The following is a 27,209-nucleotide window of genomic DNA, read 5'->3' as shown; positions in this document are numbered from 1 at the left end:
AGGCAAGCTCAAGACAGCTGCTGCAGCTGTGAGCTTGGCATGGATTTACTTCAGTTGTCATGTAAGATAAAGTGATCCGGGTGGCTGTATAGCCACCTGATCACTTCTGCTTGTTATCTCCCTTGTGATAACAATAAAGTTCAATTAAATTTATTTTGAAAAATTTAATTGCAATAAAATAATTAAAAACAATAATTAAAAAAATAATAATCATTTCAACTCCCACGCATACACACGAATATTAATGATGCACCGAAATTTCAGCCCCAGAAAATTATTGGCCAAAAATAAGGTTTTCAGCGTTGTGCGGATAATGGCTGCCGAAAATGGCTGCGATTCTACTTAGATTTTTCTGTGACTATGGTGTATTTTTACACCATAGGTCAGGTGGTCATAGGCCATGTGGCTCAAAAAAATGCAGCAAAAACACAACACGAGTGCATTTTCGATGCATGCTTGCTGCGTTTGAGGAAGGTGCATTTTTGGTGCCATTTGCCAAATATGCACCAAAAATGCAGCAAGCAGGGTTTTTAACACCACTTCAAAAGGTGCCAAATAATGGGCGGCAAAAAATTCATATTCATTTAACTTCATGATATTAATTAAAAAGTCTAATATAATATAATTATTTATAAAAAAAAAAGTGAAGGCCTGTTAAAAAAATAAAAATAAAAAAACAGAGTAATTTATATTTGAATAATATCCTTATAGTCACCAGAATACATTATTTTTCACTATAGTAGTCCTTTAAGAAAAATCAGACATTACTTTACAGGGATCCTGTGGTCCGGAGAAAAAGCAGTCGGCTGCTGAGCATGGAGTAATGGTTTTCCTACAAGTGGTATATGATGTACTGTAGTTGGAATCCTTCCTGTACACTCATTAAGGAGATTATCTGAGGAACTGGAGAATGGAGCTACTGGTATACGACACTGACACTTTCAATGATGAATTTCCTATTGTGAAACCAGATTCAGCCTTACCTTGTCACATCATTAAAGAGAAATCTTACACTTCTCATAGGGAGGGTAAAGGAAACTCTAGACGGGATATATTTCAGCTCAAAACTGAGTTGAAGACAAATATTCAAGAAAAACATTGGTCTAGCTATGAATACATTATGTATGTAAAGCCAAAACTTATTGGATAGAGTAGGCTTTCTCAACCTTTTAACCCTAGAGGAACCCCAAAAATCATTTTCAGTTCTTGAGGAACCCTTACTAAAACCAATTCATTAGGACTCAACATGAACAATGCCCCTTATATTGGTGGTCAATAGGTAGAATGCCCCCCCTTAAAGTGGTGCTCAAAATGCCACCCTTGAAGACGGCTAAAACTAAATTTGGTGTCAGGCTGCTGGCTTTGCTGAGTGGTGCTGAACCTTCAACTCTGTAGGCATCATCAAATAGGTGGTTCATCAGCTTAAGGAACCCTTAGCAACCTCTGGGGGAACCCTGCTTGAGAATGGCTGGGATAGAGCAGTAGGAATGGTTAAAACTGAATTCCAGATATGGAATTTTTTACATAGTTACATTAGTCCAGCTCACGCAGTTAAGAACAAATATGAATCGTGAATATTGTGTTCAAAGCTTTGTTTGATTATTATTGTTACGTTTTGTTACATTTTCCATTTGTTTTATATAAAATATCTTTTTTATTTTCATATTTTGTTTATCAATTTTTACAATATTTTAATTTTATTTTATTTTTTCATAGCTTTACATCAGAATACGTTTCACTTTTGATGTTTTAATTGTCTCTGTGTGAATTATTGTATTTGTCTGGTATTATGCATTTATTGTAATAGCAGGTTGATGGCTCGTTTTTTATCCACTTGGTGTGGCTGCCTTCTTTGTAACTGCCCTGGGGGTAATATTCATTCTGTGCGAGCATTCCATGTGAAATTTCACGTGAGGCACCCACTTGTTTTAATTAAGTAATCAAGCTTTTAACATAGTGGCTGGCTCCAGCGGGCTGTGTGTTTAAACCTCTGGTGGGTGTTCTCCGTCATACAGCCTGTCCCCCAAAGTCATCGGTGACGAAATGCCTAGGGAGTGCTGACTGCCTCATGTAGGCGTACGATGGCAGAGTGTCTCTCCTGTGCCGGAGCATGTACACTATATTGTCAAAAGTATTGGGATGCCTGCATTTACACGCACATAACCTTTAACCACTTAAAGACCAGGCCTATTTATTTTTTTTATAAATTCTTTATTTTTCCGTCTTTTCTTTCCATAAATTTAATAATACAGTGTATATACCTACAACTTCTTTCCCAGCTATATCATATATAATATTTCCGATTTATACTTTAATTCCACAACATTTTCCTTTATCCCTCCCCCCAAAAAAAAAAAGAAAATTTTTCATATGAAAAACCAGGCCTATTTCTGACATTTGTTGCTTACAAGTTAAAATCATTTTTTTTTGCTAGAAAATTACTTAGAACCAAAACATTATATATATACACATACACACACACACACATACATATATATATATATATATATATATACACACAGAGACCTTAGATAATAAAACTTAGTTTTTTTATGTCAAACTATTTGTGCAGCGGTCTTTCAAACGCAAAAAAAATACAATTCAATTTTTTTGGTATAATGTGAAAGATGATGTTACGCCGAGTAAATAGATACCTAACATGTCATGCTTTGAAATGGCGATGCTTTAAAAATGTTTAATGATGACCTATTTAGAGTTACAGAGGAGGTCTAGTTCTAGAATTATTGCTCTTCCTCTAACGATTGTGGAGATACCTCACATGTTTGAACACCATTTACATTTGTGGGCGCAACTTATGCGTTTATTTTGGTGCACAAGTACAGAGGGATAGGGCACTTTAATGAAAAATATTTATTTTTTTCTTATTTATGAATTTGTTTTTTTACTTTTACACTGTCCCTTAAATTTAGTTTGATCACTTTTATTGCTGTCACAAGTGATGTAAACATCTCTTGTGACAGCAATAGTCACATATTTTGTTTGGAGGGATCTGGGGTCGATAAGACCCCAAATCCCACGTTTGTGCTTAAAAGCATTCAAAACACCAAGTTTGGCTGTTTTGAATACTGACGTTTTTTTAAAATATGGCGCCTTAAATGTTTCAGTAAACCAGAAGTGACGTTGTGACATGGCTTCCAGGTTTCTAGATCTGAGACTTCTGCTTTGTTGGGGTCTCCAGCAAGCCGACGGACATCCTGGCTGGTCGCTCAGGCCTCTCAGTGGGACAAGAGAGCCCGGGCAGAACAGGGGAAGGTGGCACTCAGGCTGCTTAGTCACATCGATTTTCATCTCAAAAAAGCCAATCATTGTCTCTAAAAAAACACGGTACCGGGGTGATGCCTGCAGCTGCAGGCATCATCCCTGGTACAATCACTTGAAGCAAAATGACGTACAGGTATATGATTATGTGGCAAGTGGTTAATGACATCCCGATCTTAGTCCGTAGGGTTCAATATTGAGTTGGCCCACCCTTTGCAGCAATAACAGCTTCAACTCTTCTGGGAAGGCTGTCCACAAGGTTTAGGAGTGTGTCAATGGAATGTTTGACCATTCATTCGGAATGGAAAATGCTTTAGGTTAGGCACTGTTGTTGAACGAGAAGTCCTGACTCCCAGTCTGCGCTTTAATTCATCCCAAAGGTGTTTTATCGGTTGAGGTCAGGACTCTGTGCAGGCCAGTTAAGTTCCTCCACCCCAAACTTGCTCATCCATGTCGGCAGTCAGTACTCCTCGCCAAGCGGGACAGGGGCTATAATTCTTGCGGTGCCACAAACCAAAACATTGTGGCTGTGACAGGTACATAACCCTATCCGGTTGCCTTTGCAAATTGTGGGAAGGGCTCCACTTCCTGGTTTTAATGCCCTTCAACCCCAAGTGACAACTTAGCTTTCAATCATATATGTAAAAGTGTCCCTCGCGCTACTAGGAGAAACTAATAAAATGTACCTATCTACAGAAGTGTAGTGATAATTCTAAATAAAACCAGCAGCAAAACCTAATAGTGTTCACAATAACACAAATAAAACAAGTGCAAATATAAAGTGATCTCGCACGGTAATAAAAATCACTCTAAAATACTGAATGGATTCCACTTATGCCGTGTACACACGATCGGAATTCTGGCCAGAAAAAGACAGATGAGAGCTTTTCATCGGAAAATGCGACCGTGTGTATGCTCCATCGGAATTTAGCTGTCCGAATTTCCGCCAGCCAAAAATTGATAGCATGTTCTCAATTTTCCTGACGGAAAAACTTTCTATCAGTAATTCCAATCGTGTCTATGCAATTCCGACACTCCAAAAATCCTGCATTCTCAGATTCAACTACGAGACAGAAGCTATTGGCTACTGGCTATTGAACTTCCTTTTTCTAGTCCCGTTGTACGTGTTGTACGTCACTGCGTTATAAACGATCGCAATTTGATGTGACCGCGTGTAGGCAAGACAGCTTGAGCCGAATTCAGTCGGGAAAACCATCAGAGCTTTTTCCGACGAGAATTCCGAACGTGTGTACGCGGAATAAGGGATAAATAAAGTGCTAGAATATTAAAGTTCAAAAATATTAAAGTGTAAAATACTGGCGTCTCCACAAGGAGGTGTAGACAAAGTGTGCAAAAAAGGTATAGGACTATATCCAGTGGTTCTTCTGTGTTATTTATTCACGAGTATATCAGTTGTTCACAGGGTTTTGTACACCATTTGGACATTCATTGCATATATTTTTATATCATTAGTTTGAACACTATTTGGATATTGACTGTTTATACTTTTAAACTTTTTTTGCACACTTTGTCTACACCGCCTTGTGGAGACACCAGTATTGTGCACTTTAATATGTTTGCACTTTAATATTCTTTATCCCTTAGTGGAATCCATTCAATGTTTTAGAGTGATTTTTATTACCACACGAGATCACTTTATTTTAGCTTTCAATCAGCTTAGTTTAGAAACACCTGCTGTGTATTTACATTAGAGGGTTGGCAGGCTACCAACATTCATAATTTGGCATTGCATTAGCGTGTGCTTTACCAGAACCTATATGTGTTGGTATGATGCTGTGCCATTCATTCTAAATGGCTGTCAAACATACCTGTCAAAGGATGTGCATTGCAGCACATTCTGCTAGCGTGGACTGTGGTGCCCTGCTGAAGAATGGTGCAAGCACGAGGATGGGAACACATGGAGAACCTGCAGGTGGGTCATGATGGTCTTTCACTGAGCAAGGAAATGACACATAAAGCTGCAGAGCTGTAATAGAAAATGGTGTTCAGTCTTATTGGCTATGTAGTACGGCAGGGTTACTTCAATGGCCAGACTGACAATACAGAATTATATATTTATTAATTCATTTATTATTTTTGCATGTAAAGCAGATCACATTTTGTACATTTTTGCCAAAGCTAATTTCTAGGCTCCTGCCTTCCCCTTCTAGCTAATCGCTGCCATAGACAGACATTTATAAAAAAAAACTAAATGTCCTATTTATCACTTATTTCTCTGTACAGGCTTCATTTAATACTGAATATAGATATCACAGAACCTATACAAATGCAGTGTACTGGATGTGGCGGTGAAAGATACGATGTCCTGAATATTCTGACTGTACTTTCATAGTACGGTATAGAAGTACAGGCTTGTTTATCCCACAAATGCACCACTTTGATGTTTACTGCAGCCAGAATGAAACCCCGTCAATAAATACACTGCTTTCAGGTGTTCAGGACTATTGTTTGGTTCAAAGGAAGGATGGCTGTTAGATAAAATTGGTAAAAGAGATTTTTTTTTTGTCCAACTATACAGTGCCAGTATACTCCTGGCCATGGCACGAACTCAGACACAGAGGCACCATTACCCACACTGATAGAAGGCCACTATTCTTCACCCACACGACAAAGTGGTGCCATTTATCACCCTATGACAACTGACACAGGGGACAATTCTGACACGGCAGCACCATTTCTCCCACTGAGAAATAAGATTATTCCTACCGCTAACACAGGGGCATCAATCCTCAAACTAACCACTAGGCACAGAGGGCCATTCGCAAACTGACCCATCAACACCATTCTTCCCATTGACACAGAGGGCCATTCCTTCCACTGACACAGGGACATAATTCCTCCCATTGACACCAATGGCCATTCCTCCCACTCACCACAGACATAGGGACATCCTGACCAGAGGCACACAGGACCATTCCTCCCACTGACACCATTCTTCTCACCCACCACCAGCACACAGGGCCATTCCTCCCACTGACCACTGACACAAGGGCATCATTACTCCCAGTGACCACTGACACAGGGGGATCATTCCTACCACTGACACAGAGGACAATTCCTCATTAACCATTGACACAGGAGACAATTCCTTCCACTGACCGCTGAAACAAGGGTAACATTCCTCCCACTAATCACTGACACATGGGGCATCATTCCTCCCACTAATCACTGACACATGGGGCATCATTCCTCCCACTCACCACTGACAAATGGGGCATCATGCCTACCACTGACACAGAGGACCATTCCTCTCACTAACCACAGACGCAGGCAACCTTTCTTTCCACTGACCACTGACACAGGGCACATCATTTTTTCCAATGACTACTGACACAAGGGCATCATTTCTCAAATTGACAACTACACAGGAGCACAATTCCTCCCACTAAAACAGGAGCACCATTCCTCCCACTAAAACAGGAGCACCATTCCTACCACTAAAACAGGAGCACCATTCCTCCCACTAAAACAGGAGCACCATTCCTCCCACTAACACAGGAGCACCATTCCTCCCACTAAAACAGGAGCACCATTCCTCCCACTAACACAGGAGCACCATTCCTACCACTAAAACAGGAGCACCATTCCTCCCACTAACACAGGAGCACCATTCCTACCACTAACACAGGAGCACCATTCCTCCCACTAACACAGGAGCCCCATTCCTCCCACTAACACAGGAGCCCCATTCCTCCCACTAACACAGGAGCACCATTCCTCCCACTAACACAGGAGCACCATTCCTCCCACTAACACAGGAGCACCATTCCTCCCACTAACACAGGAGCACCATTCCTCCCACTAACACAGGAGCACCATTCCTCCCACTAACACAGGAGCACCATTCCTCCCACTAACACAGGAGCACCATTCCTCCCACTGACCCTGGGCCACCACTGCAAAACAGTGACACTGTTCCCCTCTATGACACTGACACACAGGCATTTAATACTCCATTAACCACTGACACAGGAGTTTTTAATAACTTAATGACTAATGACACAAGGGCATTTAATACTCCATTGACCACTGACATAGGGGTATTTAAAACTTCATTGACCACTAGGCGATTGTAATAGTCTACTGACCACTGACATAGGGGCATTTATTACTATCAGTGACTAACAATACAGTGGGATTTTCACTCCCACTGACCACCAACATAGGCTCTTTTTTTTTTACTCCTACTGACCTCGGAAGCTGGCCATTTTTTTTACTTTGCTGACTACATTTCAGCACCCAAACAGTGCGACAATGGCATTTTGTTGGAAAGGTTTTGGGAGCCCTAAACTAGCGTTACATCTACTTTAAGGCTCGGTTCACACAGGGGGCGACACGAGGCGACACGACTTGCCGTGCCGCGACCTGACAAGTCGCCCCCGTTCTGTACTACGGAACCGTTCTAAGACTTAGAAAAAAGGTTCCTGTACTACTTTTGGGCGACCTCGGGCGACTTGCATTGACTTCTATACAGAAGTCATTTGCAAGTCGCCGCTGAGGTTGCGGCAGGTCGCGGCGCGGCAAGTCGTGTCGCCTCGTGTCGCCCCCTGTGTGAACCGAGCCTAAAGGAATACATGGGCTCTCATTGTTGATCTCTTGCTACTTACCTAACATCAATCTGATTCATAGGCTTCAATATTTTGAGCCACCGACTCAGATGTAGATACAAAGTCTGACTTAAATTCTCTCATACTGCTGCATACTCATTCTCAGTTTGTGATGTAAAGCCAGAGGATCGGGAAGGTCACAGCACAGATTTATCGTGCTCAATTTGGCGCTTTGTGTCATTTGAGTTCAACATTCCTGTTCCTGGAAATCTCCACTCTTATCTGAACACATGCCTGAATTCTGCTGGACAGTCATGTTCTGCTGTCCCAGAATTCCAGAGCTGCAGATTTACTCCTCTATATCTCTAGATTCATTTTCCAATGCTTGGGGTCCTGGTGGATGACTTCCAATTCAGGATACTGTAATGGGGTGCAACACGATGGTCTCATCACTTCAAAATCCACAATAAACACTTGTTTTGTGGTCTAATAGACCTCAGGCATGCTGCTGAAGAAGACAATATATCCTAACACCTATACCAATTAATCTGTAAAAAATTTTTTATATATTTGTTCTCAGCTCGTTCTGGTCATATGACCCTCTGTGTCAGCCAGCGGCAGCTGCAAAGGTACAGAGAGAGTGCCGTACAACAGCTGGGAAAGTGATGATATTACCCATAGGCTCCCATGGTGCAGCCGTTGGTGATCTCTCCTCTCCCCTGCAGCCACGCTGTCTGACACAGGGGAGCTGAATCATGTTACTGAACCGGAGCGAACTGAAAAAAGGTAACTATATACATCTTTTTTTACACAGGTTAGTTAGTAGGTGTTAGGAGGGAGGGAATTTTTTTAAGACTTTGGCTGGAATTCTACTTTAAGGTAGACTTTTCAGTAACAAGTCTGAATAAACAAATGCCTGGTGATATACAGCAAGAGTATGAGATATATACAGTCAGGTCCATAAATATGCTATCATTAGGCTGAGAAAATAAAACAAACCCATCAGAGAGATGGTAAAAACATTTGGTGTGGCCAAATCAACTGTTTGGAACATCCTTAAAAAGAAAGAACGCGCAGGTGAGCTCAGCAACACCAAAAGACCCGGAAGACCACTGAAAACCACGGAAAACAACTGTGGTGGATGACCGAAGAATTCTTTCCCTGGTGAAGAAAACACCCTTCACAACAGTTGGCCAGATCAAGAACACTCTCCAGGATGTAGGTGTATGTGTGTCAAAGTCAACAATCAAGACAAGACTTCACCAGAGTGAATACCGAGGGTTCACCACAAATGTAAACCATTGGTGAGCCTCAAAAACAGGAAGGCCAGATTAGAGTTTTCCAAACAACATCTTAAAAAGCCTTCACAGTTCTGGAACAACATCTTATGGACAGATGAGACCAAGATCAACTTGTACCAGAGTGATGGGAAGAGAAGAGTATGGAGAAGGAAAGGAACGGCTCATGATCCAAAGCATACTACCTCATAAGTGAAGCATGGTGGTGGTAGTGCCATGGCGTGGGCATGTATGGCTGCCAATGGAACTGGTTCTCTTGTATTTATTGATGATGTGACTACTGACAAAAGCAGCAGGATGAATTCTGAAGTGTTTCGGGCAATATTATCTGCTCATAATCAGCAAAATGCTTCAGAAGTCAGTGGACGGTGCTTCACCGTGCAGATGGACAGTGACCCGAAGCATACTGCGAAAGCAACCAAAGAGTTTTTTAAGGGAAAGAAGTGGAATGTTATGCAATGGCCAAGTCAATCACCTGACCTGAATCCGATTGAGCATGCACTTCACTTGCTGAAGACAAAACTGAAGGGAAAATGCCCCAAGAACAAGCAGGAACTGAAGACAGTTGCAGTGGAGGCTTGGCAGAGAATCACCAGGGATGAAACCCAGCGTCTGGTGATGCCTATGCGTTCCAGACTTCAGGCTGTAATTGACTGCAAAGGATTTGCAACCAAGTATTAAAAAAGTGGTTTGATGAATGATTGTTAATCTGTCCCATTACTTTTGGTCCCGATTTGGATGTAAATACCCTCAAATTAAAGCTGAAAGTCTGCAGTTAAAGCACATCTTGTTCGTTTCATTTCAAATCCATTGTGGTGGTGTATAGAGCCAAAAAGATTAGAATTGTGTCGATGTCACAATATTTATGGACCTGACTGTATATCATCATTAAATAGCAGTGCTTGAGTGTTTTGTAAATATATATACATCTACTGTATAGATTTACAACACTGAGCACTATACAATGACCTTGCTCAATAACTTAATTGACTAATGTCATCAGTCATCTGTAGACAGAAGGAAGCATTTTCTTAGTTTCCTCTCCCCAGTGATCAGACTGCAACATTGTAACTATATAGCACATTACAAGGTGAGAGTCTTCAGCAGTGACTGATCTGTGTCAGACATTTGTGACCACAAAGCTTCGGGATTTACATGACTGTGTCATGATTTTGAAAGCTGTCTTTACCCAGTCAAAGCCTTGTACGGGGAAACGCGTTCGGTGGAGCTACAGGTCTTGACGTCACCACGCACCAGCTGGCTGATTTGAGCCGTGGCTGGTTTGAATACACTGAATGCCTTTTTTTGGATGTCAGTGCCTCTGATTTTTTTAAGAAAAACACCTTTTAATTTGAGTACTGCACCATGAAGCCTCTTCTTTCCATTTCATAATACATCCTATTTATGATTTATTGACCATTTTTCAGAGAATATGAATGAAAACACAAAAAAACATTTCTTTCACTCATGGTTAGTGTTTGGCTGAAGCCATTTATTATCAATTAACTGTGTTTACTTTTTTTAAATCATATTGACAACAGAAACTACCCAAATTACCCTGATCAAAAGTTTACATATCCCAGTTCTTAAAGTGATTGTAAAGTGATATGTTTAAATAACAAACATATCATACCTCATTTTGCACAGAGTGGCCCCGAACATCCTATTCTGGGGTCCCCCGGTGGCTCTCGCAGCTCCTCACTGTATCAGATAACCGCTTAGGAGAAGCGATCTCCTGGGGGGGTCACCTTGTGGATGCGCTCCTGAGTCCAGCATTTGCGTCCATAGACACGAATGCCAGACTTGGCCCTGCCTCCCGCTTCATTGGATTTGATCGACAGCAGCGGGAGCCAATGACTGCGACACTATCAATCTATCCAATCAAGAGCCCAGGACCCCAGGCAGAGGAAGAGCGTCCCTCCGGCGTGGGAAATTCCAGGGCTCAGGAAAGTAAAACGGAGGGGCTGGGGCGGTCACTGGTAGGTGTTTTTTCACCTTAATGCATAGGATGGATTAAGGTGAAAAAACACAAGGGTTTAAAAGCCCTTTAATACTTATTGTTGTCCCCTTTACCATCAATGACAGCTTGAAGTGTTTTGTAGTATTTGTGGATGAGGCTCTATATCTTCTTAGATGGTAAAGCTGCCCATTCCACTTGGCAAATAGCCTCCAGTTCCTGTAAATTCTTGGGCTGTCTTGCCTGAACTGCACGTTTGAGATCTCCCCAGAGTGGCTCAATGATATTGAGGTCAGGAGACTGAGATGGCCACTCCAGAACCTTCACTTTATTCTGCTGTAGCCAATTGTATCTGTGCTGTTTGGAGTATTGTAAGTGGGATACTTTGTGGCATTTGTGTAGTAATGGTTTTCTTCTGGCAACTCGACCATGCAGCCCTTCTTTCTTCAAGTGCCTCCTTATTGTGCATCTTGAACCAGCCACACCACATGTTTTGAGAGAGTCCTGTATTTCACCTGAAATTATTTGTGGGTTTTTCTTTGCATCTCAAACAATTTTCCTGGCAGTTGTGGCTGACATTTTAGTTGGTCTACCTGACTGTGGTTTGGTTTCAACAGAACCCCTTATTTTCCACTTCTTGATTAGAGTTTGAACACTGCCTGGGCAGAGAGGGGGTGAAAATGCCCAGTATTGAAGTGGTTAAAGTGCCACTGAACCCTGGAGACTGTGCACAAAATGGCAGGCAGGGGGCAAAAGACTAGTCACCAGTATTGCCTGTGGTCACCCTGCAGCTGATCGATTCCCTATTATTGTTCTGCAATGCCTTTTTCTGCATTGTGACTCCACAGTGTGTGGAGGCTGCCATACTGGTAAAGGCAGGGCTTTTCTTCCTCATGTCCAAGCCTCCCCCAAGGAGCTCAGTAAGCAGAACAGTAATGACATGACCAAAGCTCACTGCATACCTCCTAAGACAAGCAGTCAGAGGCAGCAATGCCTTAGATCTCATACTGCAGATATGCAGCTATAAGGCGTGCCTAGGCACATTCACATACCAGGACGTACATTGCTATTCTTCAGGAATTCCAGACAAAAGATAAATCTTTACTATTACCATTTATAAATGTTACCTAGAAAAAAAAAGCAACTCTGCACTTTTTGACTTAAAAGTCGACTTCAAATACAACCCTGATTATGGCTTAGGAAACGATGCCCAACCCTGGAAAGCGCTAGGATACCCACCTTTAGTCTTCTGTTAGGTAGACTGCTACAGCCAGCCAGGTATTGTGTGCAGTTGGTATTTTTTTCTCCCACACACAATGTTACATGATAGGAAAACGCTAGCAATACCAGTGAAGGTCATCATTCTTTCATGGCGGTGGAATGAATCCAGCAAACGCCCAGCTCTCAACACTCACTTTCCCCTTTCATACTGTGAATCATGACACAACAATGACAGGTATGCCAGGCCATGGTCGGCATCACATCACACTGCCGAGCACAGGGGTGACCTGGACTTTCCACTGCCTCTGTGGGCTGATTAAGTTAACGAGATGCCCGGCGATCCACATATCATTTTGTACCTGAGAGCCTAAATAAACTATGTGACAATCTGCTGTACACAGTGGAGGGGGAGAATTAAAGCTGAACTCTGGGGAAAAATTAAAACTACCCTTGCAGTGGGGCAACAGCCCCTACACTGCAAAGGTTAAATACGCTTTTTGCCTACAGTAGCTTTTAGCCCCCGTTCACATTCGAGTGACTTGTCATGTGATTTTGACAGATCAAAACTCATGACAAGTCGCAGCCCACTGCCGGCAATCGCTCTGCTCAAATTGGTGCGATAACGACTTTGCGGTGCAAAGAAATAGTTCCTGCACTGCTTTTGGCGATTTCGGGTGCGACTTGCATAGACATCTGTGCATGAAGCCGCACACGGCTTTCCAATCGTGCGATTTCAGATGGAGTAGCACCATTTTAAAGCCGCTGTCAATGTCAACAGGAGCCAAACGCAATTTCTTTTATTTTTTTTTACTTGCCTTGTGCCTTACTCCGCAGGAAGCCAGCACGCACCTCTTCCCTTCAGCTCTTTGTTGTGGGCGAGACTTTGGTTTCCTCACTTACAATGCAGGGCTGTTGGCCCTGGGTTGTATGCAATGATGTCAGGGTGTGACTGCCTGCCAAAGAGAAGCGGCTTTGGAAGACTGGTCATGCAGAGAGGAGGGAGCCTGCAGAAGCAAGGGTTAAGGTTAAGGGGGAACCCTACTGCAAGGGGCATTTTAATTATTTCCCGGGAAACTCTGGGTGGAGTAAAAAAAACAAATACACTTACAGGATGTGAGGTCACGTGCACCTGCTGCTCCTTTTTTAATTAAGACAGGGCCTGGGAGCAGTGGGTTATTATTATTATACAGGATTTATATAGCGCCAACAGTTTGCGCAGCGCTTAACAAAATAAAGGCAGAAATTACAGTTACATTACAAGGTTATGATTCGGAAAAGACAATCCGTTTAGAAGGTAATGGTGACCACACATTTAACCCTTTCGCTGTCAGAGCCATGTTTGCACTTTTTTTTGCACACGTTTAACCACTTCAGCCCCGGAACATTCGGCTGGTCAAAGACCAGAGCATTTTTGCGATTTGGCACTGTGTTGCTTTAACTGTCAATTGTGTGGGCGTGCGACGTGGCTCCTAAACACAATTGATGTCCTTTTTTACCCACAAATAGAGCTTTCTTTTGGTGGTATTTGATCACCTCTGCGGATTTTATTTTTTGCGCTATAAACAAAAAAAAGCGACAATTTTGAAAAAAACACATTATTTTTTACTTTTTGCTATAATAAATATCCCCAAAAAATATACAAGAAAACATTTTTTTCCTCAGTTTAGGCCAATACGTATATACTTCTGCATATTTTTGGTAAAAACAAAAATTCACAATAAGCATTTATTGATTGGTTTCTGCAAAAGTTATAGCGTCTACAAAATATGGCATTTTTCTCCTTTTTTTTTTACTAGTAATGGCGGGGGATCAGCGTTTTTTTTTTGTTATCTTGACTGCGACATTATGGCGGACACATCGGACACTTTTGGCGCTATTTTGGGACCATTCACATTTAGACAGCAATCAGTGCGATTAAAAATGAACTGATTACTGTGTAAATGTGACTGCAAGTGAAGGGGAGTGAATCTAACTGTGGGGGGGAGGGGCTGTGCGTGACACAACACTGATCACCTCTCCCGATTACCAGGAGCGGTGATCAGTGACACCGTCACTAGGCAGAACGAGGAAATGCTTGTTTACATCAGCATTTCCCCGTTCTTCCTCTCCATGAGACAATTCGAGGGTATCCCCGCGATCGGACTCACAGCGCTCACGGCGGGCATGCGCGCACCTGCTATCCGAGCCTCGCGAGATCACGTACAATAATGTGATTTCGCGCAGCGGAGCCAACCTGCCACAGTAAAACTGCTGCAGCTGGTCCGCAAGCTGTTAAAAAAAGAATTTAAAGCGGAGGTCCACCCGCCGCTGAAAAAATTAAAAGCCAGCAACTGCCCATACTGCAGCTGCTGACTTTTAATAATCGAAGACTTATCTGTTCTGGAGTCCAGCAACGTCGGCACCATGTCAGGTACATGCCGCCTCCATTGCGCGTTAGGGAACCCGGCAGTGAAGCCTTATGGCTTCATGCCGGGAACCCTACTGCGCATGCGCGAGGCTCTGCTCCTCTCTCCTACTGGCCCGGGGTTGACGTCAATACTCACGGCTGAGGCTCCTGGAAGTGGGAAGAGGATACCTGTGAAAGACAGGTGCCAAATGTGGCACCGGAGCTGATTTTTCCATCAGCTGTCGGGTGCATGCCACCTCGATTGCGAGTAAGGGAACCCGGCAGTGAAGACTTACGGCTTCATGCCGGGAACCCTACTGTGCATGTGCGAGGCTCCGCTCCTCCCTCCTACTGGTCCGGCGGTAACAGGTACCCCCCCCCCCCCCAGAAATGTGGCACCGGAGGGGGGTATGGAGTACAACGAGCGGAAGTTCCACTTTAAGCCTGAAGGTCTGAAGATTACAAAAAAAACACAAACGTTATATATTTTCTGAAAGCAGACCCCCTTGAAAAGAAAATAGTGGTAGTTCCAATTTTTTATGTCACTTGATATTACTGCAAAAGTCTAGGAATGCAAAATTTCAGTAAAAAAACAAAAAAATAAAAATAAAAAAAACACATAAAAAAGTGCATTTTAGGGCAAAAACGTACCCTATATTTTCTAAAAGACCCTGCATGTCTCCTCTGGGCTCCACTGTTTGTAAAGCAATGCAGGTCGCATGGGGGGGGGGGGGGGCTGCTGCACACAGAATGCATGAAGGTAAAAAACCTTGAGCCTTTACAACCACTAACATCACAAGTCACATAACAAAAGAGACACTTACCTGTTTGGGAAGTGGATCCAGTAACTGGAACTCATATTTGTAGAGGAATAAAACCACCAACATGTGAATTTCCATCAAGGCAAACCACCTGCATTAAAAATACAAAAACAATGTAAGCTTGCCTATTGATAATAATGCGTAATTAAAGTCTACAATTATAAAAAAGAAACAATGTAAGCTTAGCTATTGAAAACGTAAATAATACTAAAGGCTACAAATAATAAAAAAAGGTAATAGTTATCCGCTCTGTGCATTGAAAAGTCAATTTCCTCCTCTTCTGGCAGTCCCCTGCTAGCACCGTCAGCTCCTCCCTTCATCAGATGTCTCCTGTAGCAAGCCAGGTGCTAAGGAGGCACCCGTGCGTATATTGTCCTCACCCGGGCTGTGTGCATCTATAGACACACACAGCACCAGTAGCCATTCCCAGATTTACTCATATGAGCTTGACCGACTGCCTATGACTCCGCTACCGTAAGTTTCTCCTGAGAAACAGGAAGTATGGTGATTGGAGAAGACATGGAGCCAGGTAAGTGCTTAGGGACAAGGCATTTTGTACCTTAATACAAAGAACGCATTAAGTTAAAAAAAAATTGCGTTTAGTACCACTTTAAGGCAAATCGAGTGGCGAGGGGTTAGAACCTCTGTCAAGTTTATTGCCATATGTGTCACCAAGAAGTAGACTGACTCTCTCTATTTGTTCCATTGATCACTGTTACTGGGACTGAAGTGAGTAGAGTCCCATAATTTTAAGTTACCAGGCACAGGGGGAACTTTCCAATAGGGTCAACCGTCCAAGAGGGAATTTCCCCCACTTTGTAGAGATTTCCTCTAACCTCCTGTTTTGTTTACAGGACAGGAAGTAAAGGAAAATCTCACCAATGGAACACATTTGTTATTTTGTAAACCAAGTATAATGAATAAGGAGTGGGGGATGAAATGCACTTATAAGTTATTTTCACATATTAATTCTACATGGTCCACTGAGCTGGGGGGGGGTTTGGGAATGTGTCCTTTGTCTATATACTTTGCGCTTAATCAGGGGTCAGCAACCTTTTTCCACTTAAAGCGGGGGTCCGCCCATCCCTGCAAAAATTAAAAGCCAGCAGCTACACATACTGCAGCTACTGACTTTTAATAATCGGAAACTTACCTGTCCTGGAGTCCAGCGATGTCGGCACCGAAGATGATGTTTCCATCAGGTATTGGGTGCTGCTGCCTCCATTGCGAGTAAGGGAACCCGGCAGTGTAGCCTTATGGCTTCACGCTTGGAACCCTACTACGCATGCGCGAGGCTCTGTTCCTCTCTTCTATTGGTCTGTCGGCCAGGGAAGGAGGAGAGAGCCCTAGCAGTGACGCAAATATCCGCAGCTGAGGCTCCCGGAAGTGGGGACAGGATACCTGTGAAAAACAGGTATCCTGTCCCCTCTCCCACTGAAAGTTGCCAAATATGGCACCGGAGGAGTACAATGAGTGGAAGTTCCACTTTTGGGTGGAACTCCGCTTCAAGGGCCGGAGTCAATGTATGTGAATGCATGGAGGGCCGCATTCACCTACTAATAAACTAAGACAACATTACACAGCCCCCGAACCTCTGGCCCCCTTTACATTACACAATCCCTGCACCTCTGGCCATCTTTTCATTACACAGTCCCCTGCTACTTTTGGACCCCTTTACATTACACAGTCCCGCACCTCTGGACCCCTTTACATTACACAGCCCCGCACCTCTGGACCCCTTTACATTACACAGCCCCACACATCTGGACCCCTTTAAATTACACAGCCCTACACCCCTGGACCCCTTTACATTACACAGCCCCACACCACTGTACCCCTTTTCATTACACAGCCCCCTGCTCCTCTGGACCCCTTTACATTATACAGCCCCCCGCACCTCTGGCCCCCTTTTCATTACACAGCCCCCTGCTCCTCTGGACCCCTTTACATTACACAGCCACCACACCTCTGAACCTATTTACATTACACAGCCCCTGTACCTCTGGATCCCTTTACATTACACAGCCCCCGTACCTCTGGATCCCTTTACATTACACAGCCCCCGTACCTCTGGATCCCTTTACATTACACAGCCCACACAGGCACGTCCAGGGCCAGCCCACACAGGCACATCCAGGGCCAGCCCACACAGGCACATCCAGGGCCAGCCCACTGGTGGCACATCCATGGCCAGCCCACTGGTGGCACATCCATGGCCAGCCTATGGGTGGCATGTCCAGGGCCAGCCTACCAGTGGCATGACCAGGGCCAGCCTACCAGTGGCATGACCAGGGCCAGCTTACCCTTACCACATCCAGGGCCAGTTGGCATGTCCAGAACAAGTCTATTGTTGACATGTCCAGGGCTAATCTACTTTTGGCATGTCCAGGGTCAGCCTATGTTCAGCACGTTCAGGGCCAGGGCTATATAAACTAAAAAAATACTTAGTTTTGGTTGTAACCTTCTACTGGTGGAATGTCCAGGGCCAGCCTACGTGTGACACATCCAGGGCCACTTGGCATGTCCAGAACTAGTCTTCTGTTGGCTCATCCAGGGCCAGCCTACATGTGGCATGTCCAGGGCCATTTGGCATGTCCATAACTAGTCGTCTGTTGGCTCGTCCAGGGCCAGCCTACCAGTGGCACATCCTGGGCAATTCGGCATGTCCAGGGCTAGTCTATTGGTACAGGAGGCTTGTTGTGTTTTAATACTACACACAGAGATAAACAAGTCAGACAGTCTCTTCAGTCTGCATGATTCCCAAGAGATAAAGTGACCTCCAGCCTTTCAGGACCAGACTGAAGCTTAAAAAAGAAACAGACTGTGTGAAAATGTGGGAGATATTCTGGAATGTATTTAACTCTTTTCTGGATGATCGTGTAAATAAGTAGTATGATTTGTTACAGGGATTCCTGTGTCTTCTTTTTTTTCTGCCCGCTAGTCTCGCCTGCATTTCTTTTTTCTCTCTCATCCTTCCCATTCTTTTCTGGTCTCTTCTTTCCTCCATCCCCTGTGAATTCTTTCTTCTGTTCCCCATCTCTTAATTCCTCTGTAGATTTCAGCAGCTTTTTCAATGCAATACAATACTGAACTACACAGAACAGGATGGCTTCTCCCTGGACACACACATTGTGTACCCACCATTCTGCCAACATCAAAAAAATGTCCATTGTAATCCTTTCTAGTAATTAAAGGTGGAAACAAGCCATTTAATTAGCAACACAGATGGTTCAAATGCCGTGTACGCTATAACGGATATAAGATTATATTATGAGTTTGATATCTGGCTTGGCTACAAGTATTTCCCAAAACTGTACAAGTGAATGCTCAGCAACCAGACCAGGACAATTAAAGAGGAATTCAGATTTAGACTCTGTTGCCTTAAAGTTATATAAAAAGAACTTCCATATTGTGATGTATACTGTATGCTGATAGAGCTACAAAGATAGAGACCTCTTTGCATCCTCAGCCCAGGAATGAAGCAAGTCATAGCAAATGAATGGCATTCCATCAAAAAAGAATAGTTAGAAGATGAAGGCTAAAATTTGAGGTTTTTAGATATTATGGTTACGTTAATATTAATATACAGGATTTATATAGCGGCAACAGTTTACGCAGCACTTTACAATAAAAGGAGGACAGTACAATTCACAATACAGTTCAATACAGAAGGAATAGGAGAGCACTGCTCATGAAGCTTACAATCTAAAGGGAGGGGAAGGTGGTACAAAAGATAGTGGCTGGAGGGGATGATCTGATGGAGGGAACTCAAGTGCAATTCTTCGGTAGAGGTGGGGTAGGCTTCCCTGAATAAGTGTTTATTCAAGAATCGCCCAAAGGGGACAGGGTAAGAGCTGACTGGACATACTGGGGCAGGGTGTTCCAGAGGATGAGAGAAGCTCTGGAGAAGTCCTGGAGGCCAGCATGGGAGGAGGTAACAAGGGAGCTAGAGAGCAGGAAGTCTTGGGAGGAGCAGAGAGGACAATATGGGTGATATCTGCCGATGATGTTGGTGATGTAGCTGGGGGTGATTTGGATGGCCTTGTATGTTGTGGTTAAGATTGTGAATTTTATACGATGGGGTTACATGGTTGTATGCATGCATAATTCATACCTGATCCCTGTAGGAGCTGCAAATCACTGTAGTAGTCACCGCTAAATTAGTGACAGCATAAGTCTTCCAGGTCTAGTGCGGAGTAGCTGCCCTAGTGCACAGTATCCATGGGGGGGGATAGTAGGTCGCTCACTCAGCACTGCCACCATTTAGAGAAAGCCTTGTATTTTGTCAATAAATACAAGGCATTCTCTAATTGGATGAGGTGGAGAAGTGAGGCAGTGATGTCACAATCACCTTGTCCAATCAGAAAATGCTTTTGAATTCATTGAAGAAAAAACAAAAAACAAGGTAATCTGTGAATGGCAGCAATGGTGAGCAAGCGACTTCCAGTAGTTACAATGCAGAAGGGCAGCCACTCAACACTAGACCTGGACAACTGCTGGTCGAAAGAGGGAGTGCCATAATAGGTACCTGAGAAGAGGAGGATCGGGGCTGCCCTGTGCAAAAACAATGCAACAGAGCAGGTAAGTATAACATGTTTGTTACTTATATTTTTAACATGACTTTGTAATCACTTAAAGGCTCAATTCACACCTTGAAGCTCCAAATTACTGGAGCAGAAAAAAAAAAAAATGATTCTCTATAGAGATGGTTCACATCTCCACTACAAATGCCCGAAGTTTAAAAAAAGTTCTGGAGCTTTTTTTGTAGATCGAATCAGGCAAATTGGCGTGTTTTTGAAACATTATTTGTTCCATAGAACATGCATGGAAACGCTTGATTCACGCATTTTCGAGTGTTTTAGCGCGTTTTGTCACATGTCTCTGAGCGTTTTTCTGCTCAAATGCGATAATTAAATAAAAAAAAAATAATAAAATAAATAAATAAATAGCTTTAGGAATCTGGCTCATTACATGATTTTCCACTTTAGGTTAATCCCTTCTATTCAGGGTGGGGGGGCTTGCTCCTGAATTTTCTATGGTTTCTATGTCCAGTTACCCCGAGTATCCATCCCTGTTTATAGGCTGTTTCTGTAATCATTAAATTACTTTGTAAGACATTTTTGGAATTGCATTCCATTTGTGCCTTTGTGTATAATCGGCATAACATTGGCTTAGGCCCTCTGGGTCGTTTCTCCTTTTCTCATTTACCTGTTTTATATTGATAAGAGTGCCCTCATGGAAAGCGGTTCACCGTGGGGGCACTCACCGAAAAGGAGGAGTCAGGAGCGCCGCCGGGGGACCCCAGAAGAGGAGGATCTGGGTTGCTCTGTGCAAAAACCCTGCACAGAGTAGGTAAGTATGATATGTTTGTTATTTTAAAGCGGGGGGCCACTCAAAAAAAAAATAATATATTAAAAGCCAGCAGCTACAAATACTGCAGCTGCTGACTTTTAATAAATGGACACTTACCTGTCCAGGGTGCCCGCGTTGTCGGCAGCCGAAGCTGATCAATCGCTCGGTGGCTGCCGCCACCATCCTCGGTGAGGGGATCAGGAAGTAAAGCATTGCAGCTTCACTTCCCGGTTCCCTACTGCGCATGAGCGAGTCGCGGTGCGCGCCCGAACTGATCCTCGCTGTGTTCTGGGACCTGTATCTTTCCCAAAACAAGGGGGGGGGTTGGAGGGAGGGACGTGAAGGGGTGTAATACAGATATCTGCACCCCCTCCCCTCTGAAAGGTGCCAAATGTGACACCGTTGGGGGGGGGGGGGGGGTTTGCGAAAAACGGAGGTTCAATTTTTGTGTAAACCTCCGCTTTAAGAATAAGCAAACCTTTACAATAACTTTATGATTAAAGTCCAAATTCACAAAATAAACATTTTGGGTGAAATGCATCAAGGTTCCTCTGCTGATATTGGTTTGCCTGTGCATACATTTTACACAATAAACCCTTTGGTCGGGCATGAGAACTTCGCAGAATTTTTTTTTTTGATAAATACAGAAACATCAGCTCGCCAATCCCTGGGCATTTTTTTTTAAAGATATCAGGTAACGAGAGAGATATGTTGACTTGGCCTTTGCGCAAAACGCATCAAGGTTTCTTTTTTTAATGTAATTTGTGCATGCCTGTACATCTTCATAATAAATATTATGGCCAAGCAAGACAAAGAAGGGAATAAAGCGGTTTCATTTTACTGGAATCTTGTTGAACATACCAGGGCCAGGCATGGCCTGAAAGCCACAGTCCTTGAATGTAAAGTTGGTTCCCTTGTTGCGGCAAAGTTTCTGAAGTCTCTGTTGTCTATTTGTTCTCTTGAATTCTACACATATAGATTTTAATGGAAATCTAACAGATCCTTACATTTACGTTACACAGTGCAGATAGACACATCTTCTCTTGTGAATAATACATTTGGACAGCTGGCCACGACAGCTGTCAAAATACCAGTACAATACCTACATCTAGTTGTACGTGTCTGTTGTTCGTTCGACAAATTTCTGCCCGGCTCCTTTAATGTCTAGCTTCGCAGTGGGCAGGGGCAAAGAATCAAGCGCACAAGTGGGGTTGCCATTGCAACCCCTGATGCTACGCCCATGGATAATGACTTCCCCAGCATTCAGCAATTTGGCAGTGTAAGGCCCCTTTCACACGGTTGGACCAATCGGGTCCGCCTGTCATTTTTTTAGGCAGACCCTCCACTGCCCTCTATGTAGTGGCACATTTAAATGGACAGGTGTCAGTTGATATCCGCCAACATCCAAACCAATCCTATCTGCTAAAAATAGACAGATAGGGGATCTGTTCCCCATCCATTTGATTGATCGGATACCAGTTGGATGTAAACGGATAGGCCCATAGAGGAAAGTGGGCTGTGTCTGTGTCCACTCTGCATAGGTGGAGTGGACACAGACCTGTCATCCGCCTGCTCAGCAGGGATCAGCGGAGAGATGCCATGCTGAGCAGGCGGATCTGCAGGCGAAGTCCGCCCCCCAGGGGGGGAAGAGATAATGCAAGCAGGGCAGCTGATATAATAGACAGGGGGATTAGGCGGGAAAGTGGGAAAATCCCAGACCATAGCTGTTGAGTCAGTTGTCTGTCCCCTCCCCCTGTGCTCTTCTGGTCCCCCTGTTCCTCTGGTCCCCCCCCCCCCCACGTTCCTCTATCATCCCGTTCTCCTTTGGTTACCCCCTTGCTCCTCTGGTCCCTCCCTGCTCCTCTAGCGCCCCATGTTCCTCTGGTCCCCCCAAACTCCTCTGCCCCCCCTGCTCCTCTGGTGCCCCCCATGCTCCTCTGGTCCTCCCGCGCTTCGCTGGTTTCCCCATGGTCCTCTGGTCCCCCCTTCTCTGGTCTCCCCGCAGCACTCACCTCCTCTCCCTGGCTAGTTCTGCAGTGCGGGCTGAATAATAACATTATCCTCAGCATGGAGAAGCTCATTGTACGATCCAGAAGATAGCCACACAGGGTTGTGACATAACTTTCCCTGGCACTCATTCTCCTGGTCTTTTCTTTCCCGCTCTTTATCTAGATTCTCTGTGGCAGCAGACTGGATGGAGAGCGGGGAAGGAAAGACCAGGAGAATGAGTGCCAGGGAAGGTTATGTTGCAACTTTGTGTGGCTAACTCCTGGATTGTATGATGAGCTTCTCCGTGCTATGAGTATATTGTCATTATTCAGCCCGCATTGCACAACTAGGCAGGGAGAGGAGGTGAGCGCTGTGGGGAGACCAGAGGGGGGGGGGGCAGAGGAGAGGAGCGGAGGGGGGTGTCATCTGAAGAAGTGGCAGGGACAGGAGCGGCAGCTGGGTCAGCTTATACTGCTACCTGTATTTTCCTCCTGCAGCAGCTGAATGCTAACGGGAGGTAGAGGAGGAGAGGCGGCCTTTCAACTGCTGCAGGAGGATCAGAACTAGCTGTGGCGCCCCTCTCAATGCCGCGCCCAGGGCAGATGGCTCCGTGTCTGAATGGATACACAGAGCAGCGGCTCGGCTCGGGTGCCTCCATAGCAAGCTGCTTGCTGTGGGGGAACTCGGCAGGAGGGAGGATCCAGGAGTGCTGATGAGGGACCCGAGAAGAGGAGGAACTGGGCTGCTCTGTGCAAAACCACTGCACAGAGCAGGTAAGTATAACATGTTTTGCTTTCTTTTTGGTTAAAAAAAAAAAAAGACTTTACAATCACTCTAAGTGTCTCCAGGATCTATGTCCGTGCGGGCAGACAGATTGGTGTATTTTATTTCATTTTTCCCATTCTGTTTATTTCTAAATTTATGTTCAACATATCACCCCTGAGGAAGAGAAAGTCTTGAAATGCGCTAGCGCATGTGGAAACATTTTCACATGTAGTGGATGAATATGTTGATATACTTTTTGCCATACATGTATACACAGTGATGTTACTGAGAGCAATATTGGATGTTTATTACTATATGCCTGGTGTATGACCCTTTATATCTTTATGTTTTTGATTCAACAAAGATAAAGCTTTGCTCTTTTTATGTTTTGGGTTGTCCTTAATAAAGTGCATTATATTTGCACCAAATACTTTTGCAAACCCAGTTATCACCTTGTAAAGTAGTGCAAACATAACGACTGTACTGCATATAGCTTGTACACAGAATAGAGCTGTGGGAAGGATCTATTAGTTCCACCCACCACAGGCAGGCAGCCTGCACCAAACTACAGGAGGAGGCGGAGACGAGACCAGTCACCCAGCACAAGGAGAGAGACCAGCAGTGAACAGTCTTTTATTATAGGAAGCTGCACAGAGGGAAAGTCTCACACTGGATTACTGCACAGATCTGGAAGAAATACACAGAGCACACCAAGATTCAAGGAAGAATACACAGGACTCTTGTATTTAAACAGTATTTGCTTATCCAGGGTTTCAGCTTGAACCCTTTCCCTGCCAGATGCGTTTATGTGACAGCGAAGGGTTTCACACACAATCCAGCTGCAGCCACCGGGATTGTGTGTAAAACAGACAGGCAGACTACTGTGCTGCCACCCGATTGCCTCCACATTCTCCCAGTACCGGATAAACTACCACCCCCTCTCCCCCGCGCAAGCAACCGCCATGTATTGCCATCCCCACTTGCCCATATGAGGGCCCAGGACCCACATGGTGGGTGTTTGCGGGTGGAGTGGAGGGACAAGAGTGCTCCCCCCCTTCTTGCTGTGACCCTGGAAAGCGACATGTATGAAATCACTTCCATGTCAGCCTCTCCGTGTCCCCAGCTATCATAGCTGGCAAGGGATGTATTGCAATGCATGTGCATTGCAATACATTCAGATGAGCCCAAAGGAGACATGCAGGGTCTTTTAGACCCTGCATGTCTCTATAAACAGAACCTGTCACCTAAAAATCATCACATAGGGGACTTTTTGACTTTTTATGTGTTGGAAAAAAAAAGTTAATACCCAAGCACCTAACAACCCCCCCCCCCAAAAAAAATTGAGGACCCCCACATATACGCACATACAAACGTAAACACAGACGCCTGGGCACCTACGTTTGATTGCGTTACATGTTACATATTGCCACGCAATAATTCTAGCACAAGACCTCCTCAGTAACACTAAAGTGATTACCTATAAGGGGCTTTTGAAGTGTCGCCTATAGAAAACATAGGGTACTGAAGTTTGTCATCATTTCACATGCGTACACAAATTTCAAGGTTTGACATGTTGGGTATCTATTTACTCGATGCAACCTCGTCTTTTATATTTTACCAAAAATGTGGGTAGTTTATTGCGTTTGTTTGCCCTAAAATAGACTTCAGTGTGTTTTCTTTACTGAAATTCTGCTTTTCCTAGACCTTTGCAGTAATATCAAGACTGACATAAAAAATTGGAACTACCACTATTTTATTCTCTAGGGTGGCTTCTTTCAGAGAATTAATAATGTTTGGGGGTTTTATGTAATCTCCGGGTCTAAAATTATTTTTTTTAAACGAGTGCAAAAAATAAAAAAATGGCTCTGGATTTTATTTTTGGTCTACTTAAAACGTATATCTGACATAATATTTTCTTTTACAGTCTCACTATGGGCCTCATCCATGCATACATCTTTTCTATACAGGTCTCAGGAATAGTTCTCACAGGAAAAATGTGGCCCATCAGTAAAATGGCGGCAGGCGTAGAGAAGAAGAGACACATATGCCCTGGCCTGGCGCCAGCCAGACATTGGAAAAGTTACATTGCTTCTTTCAGCCAGCGGCAATTGAGATAAGGGCCCTGTGACATCAGCGGCTGTTTGCACGTGAAGTGGCCTTCTTATTCTTCAAACACCGCCTCATGGCTGCTCTAGGAGGTATAAATAACCTGATGACAGGAAGCATCAGCAGCACACACTGAGCAGTCACACAAAACATAAACACACACAGCACAAACATAAAACATACACTAGTAACAACGCATGTCTAAACGATCTTTTTCTGAAACTTCATGGATGCTCTTACATACTTGCTTTAATTTTTACATGATCTGTATGTCCAAAAAAAACAAAACACTTACAAGCATGTAGCAGGGTGTTAGTCTCCCTTTGTTTCCCTCTAGTGAGATTTTTGTTGTAAATCTCATTTTCGACCACTAGATGTCCCCACCTATAATTTTTTTTAAAGTAATATTAATCACCTCAATACTGAGCACTTTCACCTCCTTCCTGCCCAGGCCATTTTTCAGCTTTCAGCACTGTCACGCTGTGAATGACAATTGTGCAGTCATGCTATACTGTAACCATGTGGTCTTTTTTTTATAATTTTCATCACACAAATAGAGCTTTCTTTTGGTGATATTTGATCACTGCTAGGATTTTTATTTTTTACTAAATGTTTTTCTTAGTTTCTGTCAGTAAATTTTGTAAATAAGTAATTTTTCTCCTTCACTGATGTGCGCTGATGAGGCTGCATTGATGAGGTGGCACGTATGGGTACTAATGAGGCGGCACTTATGGGCATTGATGAGGTGGCACTGATTTGAAGGCACTAATATGCCACACTTATGAGCACAGATAGCCAGAACTGACTGGCATCACTAATGGGCACTGATTGCTGGCACTGGTTGCTAGCGCTTTATTGTAATCAGGGCACTAATGATCAGTGCCCTGATTACCTGTCTTGCTGTCCCCTGCAAAGAGATGCCGCTGATCGACTCTCCTCGCCACACACTAGTCAGTGTGAGTCAAGGAGAGCCAATTACCGACCCTTTTGTGTTTATATGTGACCAGCTGTCATTGGCTCTTTACAGAGATCTGGGTCGCTCTGTGTCCTAGCAACACAGCGCGGCCACGATCGCTGTGTGCGGGAGTGGGCATTTGTGTGCTCCGTCATATGACGTCCGCCCAGAACGAGAGCCGCACCGTCCCTCCGTCATTTAACAGTGGGCAGGCAGCAAGTTTATTTCCTGGATAGGTGGAGACATCTAGCGGTAGAAAGTGAAAACAACACCAACAATCTCACTAGAAATATTGCAGAACAATGTGCTTTGGTGGCTGTGAGCAAACTTGCATGCTGGAAACTTTTCTGAGTCAGCGGATGCAGCAATGACCCAGCAGGTCTATTATAATTCAAGTATATAAAAATGCTCTAAGGCCTAGTTTACACTTGTGGTTGGGGACAGTAAAAACAGGCGGTTGAGCCATGTTTCTACCGCCTCCCCAATCTGCTTAGACGTGAATGAGAACCTAT

General features: G+C 43.9%; 1 protein-coding gene across 7 annotated transcripts in view; it reads right to left on the bottom strand.

The window, feature by feature from the left end:
• Positions 1–27,209, bottom strand: part of LOC143988971 (24-hydroxycholesterol 7-alpha-hydroxylase-like) — a 160,710-nt gene that overhangs the window by 12,139 nt on the left and 121,362 nt on the right. For 6 of the 7 annotated variants that reach the window (XM_077488936.1, XM_077488933.1, XM_077488940.1 and 3 more), the window contains one exon: positions 15,534–15,621. In XM_077488936.1, the coding sequence (XP_077345062.1) occupies positions 15,534–15,621 (88 nt within the window). Of the gene's footprint in view, positions 1–13,160; positions 13,880–15,533; positions 15,622–27,209 lie in introns of those variants that run through there. The other variant, XM_077488935.1, reaches the window with a different exon arrangement.

The sequence above is a fragment of the Lithobates pipiens genome, unplaced genomic scaffold (genome assembly GCF_037356315.1).
Source record: "Lithobates pipiens isolate NorthernLeopardFrog02 unplaced genomic scaffold, aLitPip1_a1.2 Scaffold_18, whole genome shotgun sequence".
NCBI lineage: Eukaryota > Metazoa > Chordata > Amphibia > Anura > Ranidae > Lithobates > Lithobates pipiens.
The sequence above is the reverse complement of the archived record's forward strand: the minus strand, read 5'-3'. Positions and strand labels throughout refer to the sequence as shown.